The sequence below is a fragment of the Anabrus simplex genome, chromosome 1, assembly GCF_040414725.1.
Source record: "Anabrus simplex isolate iqAnaSimp1 chromosome 1, ASM4041472v1, whole genome shotgun sequence".
NCBI lineage: Eukaryota > Metazoa > Arthropoda > Insecta > Orthoptera > Tettigoniidae > Anabrus > Anabrus simplex.
In genome coordinates, this window is record NC_090265.1 from 1,623,224,252 (window position 1) to 1,623,242,083 (window position 17,832).

The 17,832-nt window shown below is 37.8% G+C and overlaps 1 protein-coding gene across 1 annotated transcript in view; it reads left to right on the forward strand.

The window, feature by feature from the left end:
• The window catches only part of Mtl (Rac family small GTPase Mtl), an 82,188-nt gene that overhangs the window by 29,538 nt on the left and 34,818 nt on the right, over positions 1-17,832 (forward strand). The window contains exon 3 of the mRNA XM_067154038.2: positions 9,002-9,116. Within this exon, the coding sequence (XP_067010139.1) occupies positions 9,002-9,116 (115 nt within the window). The remainder of the gene's footprint in view (positions 1-9,001; positions 9,117-17,832) is intronic.

Genomic DNA, 17,832 nt, shown 5'->3' on the forward strand with positions numbered 1-17,832 from the left:
GTTTGCCGATTTTCTCCAGTATAGCACAGAAACGAGAAATACACCAGCGTTAAATGGCTTCTGAGTTCGCGGGGTTCGATGTCTGACGCTACGTTGCCAATTTTCCATACACGCACAGGAATAAAAACAATCGAATTTATAAAGTGCAAACTGTTCAATACCAAAATGCTGTAATTAAATTAAAAGTATAAATATTGTTTGGTGAAAATACAAGAATTGATAAACACGTCATTCCGTATGTTCTAAATGCAAAGAATGAATTCGACGGGAATTTACAGTAACTTATCAGCACTGCTTTGGCGGCAATAGTTGAGGAACGGCTAGTCACGGGAAGGATGGCGGTAAATTAGTGTTTGTGGAATTATTTAACGTAGTAGTTTTCTGAATTTCTCCACAACTCTGGTCTGATCTTTGTACTCGGCTACCGATAGCTGATCATCTGTAATAAAACTCGATGTGTTACGATATGTCCACATGAAAGGATACTTGTTTGACGGGTTACAACGATATCTCCCATGACTGCTAGGCAGCTCCCGCGCATAACTGAAACGTCCAGTTCCAAGGTACGAAGAGCAATTACAGAATTCAAGACTCTGCCAAAAGCACAGAAAATGTTTATTGCACATATTAGAATATATGAGCTACAGAAAAAACGTGAAACACCACACGACTTGTTACTTTGTAAAGTAATGGGAAAGTACCTGTAAGGGAACTCCGGATTTCAAAAAATAAATTTTCCAAACCGAATTTTTGAAAATTCAGGCGCCAAGTAAAAATTTTCAGGCGCCATGGCGACTGGGCGCCCGGTATTTTTCGACCCCTGTTCATTAGTAATCTTAATATGTGAATTATTTGTTTCCTGTGCCTGGTCATTTAAAATGATAGGTTTTCCAAATTTTCATCATGAGTTTCACCTTTCCCCCTTCGTCAGATGATTTCCTTTTCCTAACATCTTCATTCCTCTTCCTCACACTATGTAATCTCGTCTCCTTGTCTACGGCTGATTCACGGTCTCTCCGTAATGCAGACTTGTTTTTAACATCCTCCAGCCTTTCTGCTCGTTTATCTCTTAACTCCGCATCTGTGAAATGAACAGGTCTACCACCGCATTTGACTTTCACAGGTCGTCCACGTTTCACTTGGTTATGATTGGTTGAGGGAGTATCAACTTGGGTGGGAAGGGATCAAGATACGGTAATTCTAACAACCTCATAAACATTGAAATGCTCATTACCAACTGTGAAGCGTAGTCGTTTAACAGGATTTCCATAATTATTTACTGAAGGAATACAGACCTTGTCTACCGGTATATACCGTATTTACTCATGCAGTAGACCCCCCTTGGATTTTTGAGACGAAGAAAACAAAAAAATAAATCTTGCATATAAGACACCCCCCAACGTAATTCGTCAGAGAACAACAACTATTCCACTTCGAAGCGGGTGCAACAAGCCTTATGCAGCTCTAATGACATCACACAAATTTGTGAATAGTTTCGTCCGTATGGCCCATGCAATGAAAACACGCATCGAAGTCATGCGGTACATCTGTGTTTCGTAGTTAAGAAATGTCCGCCTCCGGTAACATAGGCCTACTGCAGCTCTGATGACGTCGCACAAATAGGTGAATAATTTGGTAGTGTCCGACCTGCACATTGCAAGCACTCATCAGTCATGTACTGTATATATGTCTTGTGTTTTGTAGTTAAGAATGTCCACCAGCGTAATGCTTAGCACATTTAGCTGCCGTTCTCGGAAGCCTGAATTAGATTCCCGGTACCGTATTGCCAGAGATTTATGAATGGCAGGAAGGTTGATTTGCGGTAAAAATGGTACGTGCAACTCCCACTGAGGGCCTGTCTAAAAACGAGCTGCGCCACCTCGTGATGAGAAAACTAGTTTACTTTAGTTAAGAAATACTCACAGTTGTTACTGGGCCTAATAATATAGGCAGGCAAGATCATTAACAAGATCATTTAATATCTTGTAAATCAGGCCAATATAGGGTTTTTTGGGTAGAGAAGTAGGTTTAAAACGTGATAAAAACAATCTAATCACAATTGTTTTACTCATCAACGTACCTAACAAATAATAATACTTCCTCTGTCCCAAAATAATAGTCGCATTCCGTCAAGAGCTTTTATTGTTAACTACGGCAACATAATAGCAATTTAAGCACAGAACAGTGATGTTTGCTCTGTCGCAGAGCATATAAACTGGTTTAGCAGTCTGGGACATATGCACATGACCTTGGTAGGCGGTCGCATGAACCGAGGTGTTCAGATCAACGCAAGCTATCGGTGAATGCAGTGGTAGTGACGTGAGGCAGATGCTTTGTGTGTACAGTAGATGTCAATATGAAGTACGTACCATTTGCATATTGTACTTGCAGTGATAAAGTGCCATTGAAGAAAAGGGAAGAGTGAAAAATATTGATGATGATCAGAGGAGGGCCATTTATGAGCATTTACTTGGTGTAAGTAATAATGGCATCTTGCAAAAAGGTGTAATAAAGGAAAGTGCTGTGAAATTTGCCGTTCATATACGGTTCATAGAGCGCATATGGAAACAAGGTGAGAACTCCATAATGAATGACAACATTGTTGCTGATGTCTCCGCTAGAATGAAAGGGAGAGTCGGTAGAAAGAAGAAATGCATAGATCAGGATAGACTTAAAAATATTCCATTGTGTCAAAGAAAGACTATCAGATCTGTAGCTTGTCACTTTGGGTATGGCAAAATCAACCAGTGCATCGCAGAATCCAAGAAAAAGCTGTTCGACAACATTCATAAAGACTAAAACCAACACTGAACTTCACAGGAGAACAGAAGCGTTTGCAGTTTTGTTTGTCAATGTTGGATCCAGCAATTTCGATACGCAGAGCAAGATTTCAGGACATGTTCGATTGGATTCATGTTCATGAAAAATGGTTTTCCATGGCTACAGAAAAAGGATGATTTTACCTTGCTGCTGAAGAACCCTATCGACATCGATCCTGTCAGAATAACTAAGGTTACCGTAAGTTATAAGTAGGTTCCCACCTTCCAATACTTATCAATTTCTATATAATAGTTTTATTAATTACATAATATAAACCAGCTTAATCTCTAGGACATGTTTCATTCCGATTATGGAACATCTTCAGCTAAAATTTTTGACAAAATGGCAAGACAATAAAAATACATTGATAGTTATGATGATACAATAGCTAAACGATTTGACAAAATGGCACGAAAATTAAAACACATATGATAGTTATGATGATAAAATAAAATAAAATGTTCATTCATGTTGGTTAAAAATTCAACAAGTCAGTGCGATAAGGTTCTTCTTTATGTTGGAGACGTGTACATTTTGTTAATCTTGAAGATAAATAGAGATATACAAGATTTTCTTAACATATAGTTATCGGGGGAACTCTTGATAAAACAACCGTTGTTGAAATTGAGTTGCGGTTGGATTATTAGATTATTAAAATGAGTCTGAAACAAAAAAAGAATGAGTAAAATGGAGGAATATTTTAAGGAGAAAACCTTGTAAAAATCTATGTTCGCGAGAATAAAGGATAATGGAGTTGATTACCTTATAGTCAATCGTGTCGTATTTGATGTCCTCCCTTACGCCGTGTCGTTAACTGACTGAGTCCTGTGTACGTATGTAAGGCACTTGTGGTGGGCGGGGAATATCGGAAGGAGAGGTAAGTGAAGGGAGGAGAGCGGGTGAAATGTTGTGTAGGGTGGAGCTAACTGAGGAGTGGCGCTGTGATAGACTAGGGGAAACGGAAGGAAAAGTAGGGGGAATATTGTGTAGGGTGGAGCTAATAGGAAGGAGGTGTGTTGGTTGTTTTTTGGGATCCTTTTTGATGGTTTTTCTAGATGAGTCTAATTTGGTAGCCTCTTCTAATAATTTATTGATATTTTCTGTGATTTTGTTAATATTCTGGCTGGGATTTCGTTTCTGATCAATCTCAATATAGATATTTTCAAGAATATTCATTAATTTGCCTTTGTTTAACGTTCGTAGAATGGTCAAGTCCCTTTCTATCGATGTAAAACTATGTTTACCGGGCGAGTTGGCCGTGCGCGTAGAGGCGTGCGGCTGTGAGCTTGCATCCGGGAGATAGTAGGTTCGAATCCCACTATCAGCAGCCCTGAAAATGGTTTTCCGTGGTTTCCCATTTTCACACCAGGCAAATGCTGGGGCTGTACCTTAATTAAGGCCACGGCCGCTTCCTTCCAACTCCTAGGTCTTTCCTATCCCATCGTCGCCATAAGACCTATCTGTGTCGGTGCGAAGTAAAGCCCCTAGCAAAAAAAAAAACTATGTTTATATTCGGTCATATGAAGACTCATGGCCGAGTACTTCCTATGTTTTTCAGCATTAATATGTTCTTGATATCTTACTAGGAAATTACGGTCTGTTTGTCCGATATAAGAATTGGCACAATTTGAGTATTTAAGCCTATATATCCCGGAATTTAAATATTTGTTATTGCTTGCAATGCTTTGATGATTGAAAATTAAACATTGATTGTTGTTATTGGTGCGAAAAGCAATTTTAAAATTGAGTTCCTTTAAAATATTAGTAATCTGGTAAATATTCCCATTATTATAAGTAAAAGTGGCAAAGTTTTTCTTTTATGTTCTTTTACCAGCTTTTCGTATGGTATTTACAGTTTGAGTCGGTTTTCTAAATATTGTAAAGGACAACTTTTCTTCTTTTCTTTCGACTGTTAAATCAAGGAAATTTATTTTTTTATTGTTGTCGGTTTCTAATGTAAATTTTATGAAAGGGTCTAAACCAGGGCCTCTCAGGGTGCATGCGCGTGGTGCATGCACTGTGCACGGTGCAAAAGACGACTTGGCTTGGTTGACCAAAGTGCAGACCCCCCACTCCTCGATTTGGAGCAATAGCGCTTACTCTCTCTTTCCTCACGCCTGTCTCGCTCGCTCCGCCTGTCTCCCTCTGCCCCACTTGCGCCGTAGCGCTCCAAATTCGGGCTGACTTGAGCCGAGTATAGGCGAGTTGAGCCGAGCTTAGCCGAGTAGCCCAGAGACGAAGCGTTGATCCGAGCCATGCCGAGCGGCAGCGATGCACAGTGCACGGAGCTCTTGCGCCTCTATCTGCACGCGTGAGATTTTGGGCGTTTGAGAGGCCCTGGTCTAAACTGTTGATTTGATCTAATAAATTAGTGCTACTATTGATTTGTTCATCTATAATTGCAAAGATGTCATCGACAAACCTTAGCCAGATGATACCTTTTTCGTCATTTAAAATTTTATGTTTTTCTAAGTGATCCATGTATATTTCAGCAAGGATACCTGATGCTGGAGATCCCATAGGGAGACCACTTTGTTGATATACTGTGTTATTAAAGGAAAAGTAATTATTGTTAAGTGTAAATTCTAGGAGTAACATAAATTCTTCTATTTCATGGTTACTAAGTTTCCTGTGTGTTCTTAAGTTGTTCTTAATTACATTTAGAGTTTCTTTCGTGGGGATCGTAGAATACATATTAGTAACGTCGAATGAGTTCAAGGTGAAAGATGGTTTTAATTTAGTGTTCTTAATAATTTTACAAAATTCTATTGAATTATTGATTGTAGTTCTGCTTTGGAAAGTATAGTACTTTTTTAGGAAGCTATTGATAAATTTAGAGGTTTTGTAGGTGGGGCTGTTTTTTTAAGTTAATGATTGGTCTTATGGGTGTGTCAGGTTTGTGTATCTTAGGCAAAGCTCTTGCTGTTGGTAGTCTTGGATTCATATTAATTAGGCTTGATATTTCATTCTCATTTTTAAGGATGAAATTAATGTTTTTAAGTATTTGTTTTAGTTTTCTTTGGACAGAGTTAGTCAGGTCTTTTTTAATTTTTGTGAAAGTATTATCTGAGAAAAATGCTTCGGTTTTTTCTAGGTCTTCTTTTTTGTGCATAATAACTGACACATTACCTTTATCCGCCTTTGTTATTATGAGGTCATTATCTTTTATTTTTTGTTTTAAGCCTTTGATGTCTGTAGAAGGTAAAAGGGGTGTGTTAACTTTCTGATCTTTAAATAATTCTTGAAGTTTCTTTTTAACTTCGAATTTAGTTTCAAGTTGTTGATCTATTGGAAGTTGAGCTATGACTTGTTCTACTTTAGCAATGGTTTTCGTGCCATTTTGTCAAATCTTTTAGCTATTGTATCATCATAACTATCAATGTGTTTTAATTGTCTTGCCATTTTGTCAAAAATTTTAGCTGAAGATGTTCCATAATCGGAATGAAACATGTCCTAGAGATTAAGCTGGTTTATATTATGTAATTAATAAAACTATTATATAGAAATTGATAAGTATTGGAAAGTGGGAACCTACTTATAACTTAACCTTAGTTGTGTTGAGCCAATACGGGATAAAATATGAGATTTATAAGCTGTAATTTAGCCAACCAGGCAAAAAAATAATAATAATAATCAAATGCCTATTTGAACTTAAAGATTAAATTGTCAAAAATTGGCAAAGACATAAGTTTCCTAAAACAATGTTTACATCAAAAACTCGTTCCTAAATTTCTAAATTCAGTACAGAGAAAACCTTGTACAACAAAATGGCATAAAGCTACTCAAGAAAAAACTAACGACTGGCTGGACGTGTTAAGCGGGTGCAGGTGACTCAAACATCAAGGAAGTATATTGAAAAGATCGTTCCGGGACGAAGACCAATTGGAAGCCCTGGAAAAGGGTGGTTAGATCAGATAAGAGGAGACCCAGAGAAGAGAGGAGAAACATGGGATGCCCTAGAGAGAAAAGAAACATACCAGGACCGTAATAAATGGAGGTAATTGATCTTAAATATCCTACCCGGCTCAGTGGAAGGAATTCATGATGATGAGTAGGCAAGAGGGCCTACCATTATCATATAAACTCCCAAACTTAACTGTGACTGGCAGTAGGAAATTGGGCCTGCCATGGTAATAAAAACTCCCCAACGTGGACTTTACATGAGAAGCAGTGATTGCCGACCCTGTCCATGGTGTTGCTCAAGTAACATAAAGAGCAATGCAAATGTGTATTAGTACTTTACCTAGAATTCTGTATACAATGTAGAGTTCAGTAGTGAAGCACGGGTACATGAGCTAGTATTTGTATAAAATTAAGTATTCTACCGGTTTTTATGTACAAAATATACTGATGTAATAATCACTCTTAAATATAGTATGAATGCGCATTTGAAAAGTCCGTGCAAAAAGAAAAACTACTTACGTGTTTGGGGTAAACCTTTTTTATTTTTCAACATAGTCTCCTTTCAGGCCTATACACTTCGTCCAATGATGTTCTAATTTGCTGATCCCTTCTGAATAATAGAATTTATCCAAGTCTGCAAAATATCCATTAGTGTTTGCAATCACCTCCTCTTTTGAATAAAATCTTTGTCCCACCAGCTATTTGTTCAAATTGGGGTACAAATAGTAGTCCGCGGGAGCCAAGTCTGGAGAATAGGGGGGATGTGAAACGAGTTGGAATCCTATTTCCATTAATTTTGCGACCACAACTGCTGAGGTGTGTGCTGGTGCGTTGTTATGATGGAAAAGGACTTTCTTGTGGGCCAATCGCGGGCATTTTTCTTGCAGCTCGGGTTATCAGACAGTCCAATAACGAATAATAGGCACCTGTAATAGTTTTACCTTTTTCCAGATAGTCGATGAGGATTATCCCTTGCGAATCCCAAAAGACAGTCGCCATAGCCTTTCCGGCCGAAGGAACAGTCTTCACCTTTTTTTGGTGCAGGTTCCCCCTTGGTAACCCATTGTTTAGATTGTTTGGTACCGAGCTCGATAGCTGCAGTCGCTTAAGAGCAGGCAGTATCCAGTATTTGGGAGGTAGTAGGTTCGAATCCCACTGTCGGCAGCCCTGAAAATGGTTTTCCGTGGTTTCCCATTTTCACACCAGGCAAATGCTGGGGCTGTACCTTAATTAAGGCCACGGCCGCTTCCTTCCCACTCCTAGCCCTTTCCTGTCCCATCGTCGCCATAAGACCTATCTGTGTCGGTGGGACGTAAAGCAAGTAGCAAAAAAAAAAAAAAAAGAAGATTGTTTGGTCTCAGGAGTATAGTAATGTATCCATGTTTCATCCACATCCACAGTGACGAAACGATGCTTAAAGTCCTTCGGATTCTTCTGGAACAGCTGCAAACCATCCTTGCAACACTTCACACGATTCCGTTTTTGGTCAAGCGTGAGCAATCGCAGCACCCATCTTGCGGATAGCTTTCTCATGTCCAAATGTTTATGCAAAATATTATGTACCCGTTCAGTCGAGATGCCCACAGCACCAGCAATCTCACGCATCTTAACTCTTCTGTCATCCATCACCATATCATGGATTTGATCAATGATTTCTGGATTCGTAACCTCCACAGGCCGTCCAGAACGTTCAGCGTCACTTTTGTCCATATGGCCAGTTCGAAAATTTTGAAACCACTTATAAACTGTTCTAATCGAAGGTGCAGTCACCATAATGTTTATCAAGCATCTCTTTAGTCTCCTGAGGTGTTTTGCCTTTCATAAAGTAATGTTTAATCACCACAAAAATTCTTTTTCGTCCATTTCTTGAAAATCACTCGACTTCCTTGATTCACACGAATGCCAAACACAAAGAAATAGACCAATATGGCTGAAACTTGGTGTGCGTTCATTCAAGAGATGCTACTAACTAAACGTGACCTCGATACGCACCAGTGATGCCATCTCTTGGACTTTGCATGGATTTTCAAACCATTTTCGTATAATTGAATAAAAACATTGTACTATTAGAATTTCTGATTTTTAAAAAATATGATTCAATTTTTAATTTGATTTTTATGTTGACATTCTTTAGTAATTAATCATGATATTTCACATTCACCTCATCATCTTTCACAAAATATACAGACAGCATTTTATTTTGAGTTAAATGTGAACCTTTTTAATGTCTTTTTTTTATGAGCTGTGAAACAATGTAGAAATCCATTCTTTATTGTAGGTTTGATAATTACTCTGCTCCTATGGTGGTGGATGGAATACCTGTTAGTCTGGGCCTTTGGGACACAGCAGGTCAAGAGGATTATGACAGGCTACGACCACTGTCTTATCCACAGGTATGAAACATATCTTACACCGGGTATAATTGTGCTGACTGAGGTAAAGGCACAAGAGAACAGATATTAGGCTAAACATCCGTCAGTTGGAAATGGGTATTTCTACATATCTGGCTTGGCTGATAAGGGATTTGTATGAAGCCAATTCAGCTATGGTTCAAATGAATGGCAAACAGTCTGGGAATTTCAAGATCCAGAAAGGTGTCCGGCAGAGCGGTATTACTATCACCTGTGCTATTCAATATCTATGGCGAGTACATAATGAGAGCTGCACTTCAGGTATGGGATGGTGGATTTCCCATTGCTGGTAAGAAAATATCCAACCTACTTACACAGATGATACTGTTGTCATTGCTATTGACGAGAAGAAAATTGCAGAGGTCATTTCTCATGTCATAAATGTCTGATCAAATGGGACTACAAATTAACCTGAACAAGACCAAACTAATTAGTGTTGTAAGAGCCGAGAAATTAGCCAGCGCAGACATCTTCAAGGAATTGGAGAACGTCTCAGAAATGCAAAACTTTGGTTGAGTCTTTTCTAGTTCAGGTAGCTGTGCTGCTGATTAAGAGAATAGCTGTGGCCAAAAATGTAATGAGGAATTTGTCCAATTTATGGAGGAATCACTCTATCTTGTTACCACTGAAAATGAGAGTAGTATCCAGTCTGGTATTTTCATTTTCCTTTATGGAGCCAAAATGTGGACTTCGTGGTACAAACCTGAAGAAAATCAGTTCTTTTGAAATGTGGTGCTGGCAGAGAATGTTATTTTTCACACCAATGTTTCATCATATACAACTGTACTGAAGAAAGTTATTAATGGGTTAAACTTAATACTGTTATTAAATGGTATAATTAGTCACATAATCCTTACACACTACCCAAAGTTTTATAACAAGGAATTACTCAGTTGAAATCAATTGCACGACAGGCTCAGTCTTACTGATACTGACGTTCTCCCACTTTAGGTAATACAGTACTGTATATTATTTCTTAGCATACGAACTAGTAATTGAAATTTCACTCCTGTTCTTTAGTTTGAAAATTCATTGTATACTTAAGGTATTTTTCCTTCAAATGCAGTGGTACAGTGTCTTCTCATAAATCCATTACTCTTTAATTGATTGTAGTATAGGTGGTTTCCTGCTGCATAACATAGTTAAGGCATTCACTTCCTCTGCTTAAAGTTGCATACCTGCCAATTTTTAGAAATCAAAAATAGGAAGATTTTTTAATTCTTGGATTTCATCACATATATTGTGCCACGGTCTAGGTGAAAAAAGGACAGGATAAAAGGCATACATATCTACAGTTACAATGTGAATTGACTATTAAATTTTAAATCTTAAACTAAAAAAACAAGAAAATGTACCTAATCACTCTCATTTATGACACATACATACGAATAATAATACAGTCGAACCTTATCTCAAACGTCCATTACTCGAATTTTCAGTATCTCGAAGCAACTTAAATTTTGCAGCTGTTTGTCTATTTTTCACGTGTATTTTTTCAATGACTTGAAGCAAAAAATACTCTAACTTGAGTTTTGTGCAACATTAACTGTGCAGTACAACATTTGTGGGTTGTGAGGAACAGTTAATAAGTAGAGAAAGGGTTACAGTGAAGCTGGGAACTAATATGACGGGAACCGAAAAAAAAAAACTTCTAGTGATTGAAAAATCAGCAAAGCCTCACTGTTTCTTGGGTGTCAGTTAATTACCGGTCACATACAAACGCAAGCGCAGAAGTCGCAGATGACAAGCTCCATTTAAGAAACTTGCCTGCGTGGTATTGACAAAAAGTTTCAACGTGAAGGGAGGAAAGGTTAACCGTAACAAGCAGAAGAGACAAACTTATTTTTTTTCCAAAGGTGTTAATGGAGCTATGTTTCTTGTTTCACTACTGTATGTACTGTATCCTGTCCTCTAAAAAGTTACTATAATAAGGATTATAATTAAAGTAATGCCATAAAATAGTTTCTTTGTATATTTTTAAGTTCTGTTAAAAATAATGTGTTAAAAGCCCATAGATACATGTGATTCAATTATGTGCTATACATGTTCAAAAACGGAATTCTCTATATCTCGAAATTTTGATAACTCGAAATAAAATTTATCTCCCAAGGTGATTCGAGATATTGAGGATCGACTGTATTTATATCACACCGACACATGCAACAAACCGCATAATAGTTTCCTTTATTAGACTGTATAATGAACGGAAATTTAATTTTATAGGTATCTGTGAACACTTGGAGATGACGTTTTTATATTTTTGACCATAACCTGGAAAGAAAGTACCAGAAACTGTCACTGATCCAACTTCCTGAAATACTTTCAACTCATTAAAAATTTGAAGTAAGAATGAACAAAAATGCACTGAAATGCATGAAATTACCTCATACAAAACAGATCGTTATGTCTCATACATTATTAACATACAACTTTTACAAGGGGGAAAACACAGAACCGCTGGAAAAAACATGTGGCCTACAACTCCAATGAAATTACGCACAGAAATGTTAATAGTGCGCGAACCGCACAATAAGAAACTCATTCTTTCGTCCCTATTAACTGAGTCGCTAGCGTGTGCTAGCCTCTCTTGCTTGTAGGACGATTGTCGTCCTGAATTTCCAGCTGAACAGCACACACGCTGCTGTACCGAGCAGGAAACGCTATACACAAAGGTGACGGTCGATACACTTGTGAAATCAAGTATCAAATAAATACACTTGAAAATGAGGTTGGGTACATTACACAAGCACAGAAGAATTTATCCTTTATCCTGGGGTAAGAGTATTGACCGTACTGGAGGTTATATTGGTCAAAAATAGGAAGAATTAAAAATTAATCTGAAAATCGGAAGACAGGTTAGAAAACGGAAAGTTTCCAGGTAAATCGGAAAGGTTGGCAGGTATGAAATTGCAAGATCAAATTGTTGCAGATTCGGCAACTAAGAGTGCTTAAATATGGCACATTCATACCAGTAGACCTATTGACATATTAACTCCCCCTCCCCCACTAGCATGTACAGTGCAACGGTGTGCCTGCTGGTCTGCTATGATCACAGTGTGTATGACGCAATGGTGTGCCGTGACATATTGCCCCCTTTTACCTTGGCTGAACCCAGTCTGTGAGCGAGAGATCCCAAGGGGGAACGCTCGTTCACCGGCTGACATTATTTCAGAGGCATTTTAAAGGAATAGGATTGTCGACCAAACAAAGAATAAATTCAAACAACATTTCTGACATTTAATATATATTCTTCGTTTTGCCTCATGACTGAGGCGTCGTGACTATCATAATATTCAGCCCTCTAGCCAATGAACCATACTCCGCCATTCTTCCCTATCTAAAGCTTTCAATGTGGTTGCTCTGAGAGAACACTGTAGGGGGCTGTTCACCATGTCAATCCATTGCGTTGGTACATTAATATTTTCACGAAGTTGATTTTTGATCGGACTGTACAGAAATTAAATTTGTTCTTCATCCACATAGGCAAAGGTTACGTTCTGACAAACAATAAATTAAAAAATCAGGCCTTCACTGGCTTCAAAATGGGAAATTAAATGGAACTCCCTAACTCATTCTAATATTTACATAATAACTGGCAAAAGACCTCCTATTTTCAATAACAAATAAATTCAAAATTTCAAATTATCCACATGGTAATTATATGATTAACACCTCTCTTAACGATCCTTTATGCCATTTTATCTAATCACATGATCATGTTGACAGAGGTTAAATTGCTCTCATTATTTAACTATTAATTAGTTATGACTTCTTTAAATTAACTAATGCGTTATCAATCAGTATCTCCCTGAGTTACTCATTAAGTCTTTGATCTACATTGATCATTGAATATTCAAACTAATCACAGATTAATTTTAACTGCTCATTATTTTAAATCTTTGCCTTTGCTTTTAAACTAAATGATCTTATTAATCTGAATTAAATTCAAAATAAAAAGAAAACCTAGATCTTGACGTTACTCTACTATAATTTCAATAATGTTTCATTGAACACTTCCACAGAACCAACAAATCGACAAAGACAACACCAAAGTAATCTTGATCACTGAGGTGAACCCATGACCAGATTAAAACACAATATGCACAACTGACATTAGAAAACATTGCTAACTACCACATTCACACGATGGTTACACGAAAATTTATGTACATTATTTACATTCGAATCCTGGGCATATTATTACCATTACATGATTTTTATTCTTGGTCAGGTGAAATTGCATGGATGAACAGAGGTTAATTGCACACTCAACTTTGCATGTGGTATGTGATCCAATTGTATCACTTTTATAGAGTGAATTATTCACATACGACAATGATTGGTCCTAAATTAAGAGTATTATTCGAAGATCTGATATAAAACAGTAATCACTACCATCAGGTGGGCCATATCTTAAATTACTAGCACGTGGTCCGTAAGCCTCAATTATTTTTATTTTTACACATAAGAACTGTGCCCAAAACGTGCTCAAAATTCCACTAACATGCTGTGTTCTCAAGACACAAGCTTAAATACATTATAATCTTATCCCACGGTATTACCAATATTCCAGGCAAATTCATAAATACAGCACGTTAAAAAACTTCTTCAAAAATAATCTATCACTTTTATAGCTTATGACCATTAATTCACTGTTTAACCCGATCTTGTAATTTAACATTATTGTTGTTGTTGTTGTTATTATTATTATTATTATTATTATTAATGATGATGATTACGTCTATCAGCTACCTCGAAATTAACATGAAAGCAGATGTCACAATTCAAAAGAATTGTCGGACTAAGCACAGATGAAACTCAATTCAACTCTAATCACTAGAACCACGTTTAATTCCATCTCACAATACCTCAAAATATCACAATTGTAGTTTAAATCGAATATTAAACATGAGGTCAATTATTTTTAAGTATAGATCTGCAATTGAAAATCATTCAGGTGATCAACTACATTTAACTACTCTAATAGAGTTCAAAATCTTGTTCACACATATAACTAGTCTACCTTGCCACCTTCAAGAAATGGAAGTGTGGAAATATATCTAAATATTGCAAATTTTACTAGACCTACTTGCTAGAGAAGAAAGATCATCTAGTTTCTATACAGATTGATAGATATATTACAATCAAATGTACTTACATTTTATGATGAGGTTCGATTCCTGGTCGACGTCTTCTTGATTCCATCAGCTTCGTCACGTGCACCTCCCCAATGCTAGAATCGCCTTACATATTTAGCAATTTATGATGGTACAGGAGTTGACATCCCACAATGTGAATGATGTTCCTCTTGATGTAACTGGATCCATTTTGAGGCTGACGACGATACCGATAACTTGAGTCTTCTTCTCGTGCAGGTTGGATTTTAGCTGTAACTAAACACAATCAAATTAGAAAGTGCACCACCCAGTCGAAACTCCAGTCAAACATTGAATGTTACACTTAACTTATATTTGAAGCTTGAAAATACACCACTCGGCAATGTTCAACTATTGTAAGTTGCAGAGTGGGCGGCTGTCCGTAAGAATTTAGCCTCGCTAATTAAGACGTAGTCCAAGTTGTAGTCAGCTGTCCGGAAGACGAAGTAAAAAGAGGATAAGAGCATGTGTGCTCGAAGTCTTATAGTTTTTGGCTTGGGGGTGTGTCGTTTTTCTGAGGAAGTTTATTGGTCCATAAGTGTCACATTTTTGGCTGAGACTATTCTGGAATTTTGTAGAGGTAATTGCTCGCCCCCCTGCACGCTGAGCATGCCTCAAGAAACCTGTTGGCCACATGACCTTCCCCCTTGCTGTGATCGACGTGCTCGGCGATCAATGCTTCGCTCTTGCTAGGAACTTGCGAATCCAGTTTATTACACACTGAAAATAGCTCGCTGACGATCAAAATCTCACCCTTGTTTTCTAACAAAATGTTCGAGACCCGCTTATAGGTATGCTTCGAATTCACCAAATTTGACAGGGACAATATGAAATGCCTGCCATGCTGATTTCGTAATAGTTATTTGCTTTATTCGTAAGATGGCAGGAAGAGGCAACTTTTGGCTATACGATTATTATTTTTTTACGAACTTCGTCGTGTAGATCCGTACTGATACAGTTAAAACTATGAAACAATGTTAGGTTTGGTCCACCCAATCAATACACATCACTTTACAAGTGAACTATTTAAATAAAAACATATTAAAAATGTTTAGGTACATGATTCATCTCTATTTCAGACTTCATCAGCCATAAAATCATGTGGTAGATAACTCAAAATCAGAAACTGAAAAAATTGGAAGAAGCCGATGCCTTTTTAAAGACTGTTTGAGAAACTAAAAAGATGTATATATATACATTATTTACACAAATTGACCTCACTTCTTGCAAAAACTTTTGTCTTCAATGTTAAAAAATGAAATATAACTTGAAATTGACTAGCCTGCCATAATGTCTTGTACGGAATTAATGTCCATTGTTGCTGTCCGTATTTAAAACTGAAGTTCCTTTTGAACTGTTATGGCAGTTTTGGCTATACTTCAAGCTATCTATTATTGCCAAGAGATGTCGCACATATATATTTAATCCACAGTCTGTTTCCAGTCATTTGACCGAGTCTGGAATGAATGAAGCCCTCTTCTAGCGGCGAGGATGAGAATTGTGCCGGCTGCCGAAGTCTGTTGCACTCTTCTGGGGCAATGATTTATGAATGGTTAATGAAATGAAATGATGGAGAGTGTTGCTGGAATGAAAGATGACAGGGAAAACCGGAGTACTCGGATAAAAACCTGTCCCACCTGCGCTTTGTCCAGCACAATTCTGCTGTGGAGTGACCGGGATTTGAACCACGGAACCCAGCGGTGAGAGGACGGCGCACTGCCGCCTGAGCCACAGAGGCTCCTGTTGCATATATTTGCAGTCATTTATTTTTAAGAACTATGTACGCATGTTTGAGGTTTGTTTGTAAACAGCCAGGCTGAGTGGCTCAGACGGTTAAGGCGCTGGCCTTCTAACCCCAACTTGGCAGGTTCGATCCTGGCTCAGTCCGGTGGTATTTGAAGGTGCTCAGATACGACAGCCCCGTGTCGGTAGATTTACTGGCACGCAAAAGAACTCCTGCGGGACTAAATTCCGGCACCTCAGCGTCTTCGAAGACCTTAAAAAGTAGTTAGTTTGACGTAAAACAAATAACATTAATTAATGATTAATTATTGTTTGTAAACATGGCAGGTCCTGAGGGAGCTGTTGATGACACAGAAATAGCTAATTTACTTGTTGTTAATGGCAGGGAAAGTATTTCAGAGTGTGAGAGTAATACAGAGGATGAGTTTGCTATAACTTTCAGTGAGGATAGTGACGTTGTTAATGTAATTACTGATAATATGCCGACATGTGAATGCATGGGGTGACTATTACACAAAGTCACATTACTGACGTTCAGCTGTCCAGGGATAATGAGGTTAGCATCTAATTTGTATGTACTGTAATATGTTATTGTGCATTTTTTTTTTTTGCCTGTCCATTTGGAAATTATAGTGAAATTCATTTACATCAAAGAAAGGACAATAAGTTCCACCTTTTCAATATTATATATTGTGTGAAAGTTTTACATTACAGTTAAAACATCACAACTTTTGTACATTCGGTACCGGTTTCGACAGATTCCCTATCATCATCAGCCGAGAATAATTAAACAAAGACAAGTATAGATCATGATTCTTATGGTGTGATTACAATGGTGGAAAAATATACATTATATGATTAAAATAGTATATATATATATATATATACTAGCAAGATACCCGTGCTTTGCTACGGTATTATACTGAAATTTATAATTGAATGCTTATTGTTTTAGATATATAATCCGCCGAAATTCGCGATCTGACTCGTTTTCTGCGAGAATCCACCAAAATTCCCTATCTGACTCGTTTTCTATTAGATTACGGCACGTTTCCTCCCATTTTTCAATCTTCCTTTCCAGCAATCGATTTCGTACTTCCCGGGTTAGGCTCAGGTATTCCTCCCGGTCAGTTGGGTCCGTAAATCTTTGCTATCTTTTCCTATAATCATTTTTAATATGGATAAAATCCTTCAGAAGATACGGCGTGGTGTCATATTGGGTGCCTTGGTGGCACTGAACCCGCGGCCGGACTGCATTCTTAGTCATTACCCGTCCAGGAGCCGTTTCCAGCGTGGTCAGCACATTTGACGACATTATTATTATTATTATTATTATTATTATTACTATTATGTGTTGCTGGAATGAATAATGACAGGGAAAACCGGAGTATCCGGAGAAAAACCTGTCCCGCCTCCGTTTCGTCCAGCACGAATGTCACATGGAGTGACCGGGATTTGAACCACGGAACCCAGCTGTGAGAGGCCGGCGCGCTGCCGCCTGAGCAACGGAGGATCCTTATAAGTACATTAAGAACAGAAAAATCAATAGGTCTCACCTCCTTTTACACCCCACCACCGTTAAGTTTATTTACCGCCAACCCCCCCCCCCAAAAAAATAAAAGAAGGCGTGTTTCTTTAAGTTTAAAGGAGATTCCAAACACCAATGTTCACGTCTATTACCTTCAGTTTTATGTATCCCCATAAAAATAGTTCACTTTTTTCACTTCATTTCCAACTGCTTCCCCCCCCCCCCCCCCAAGTGAACTTTCCCGCAAAAAATACTTGTTTCTTTAATAGTA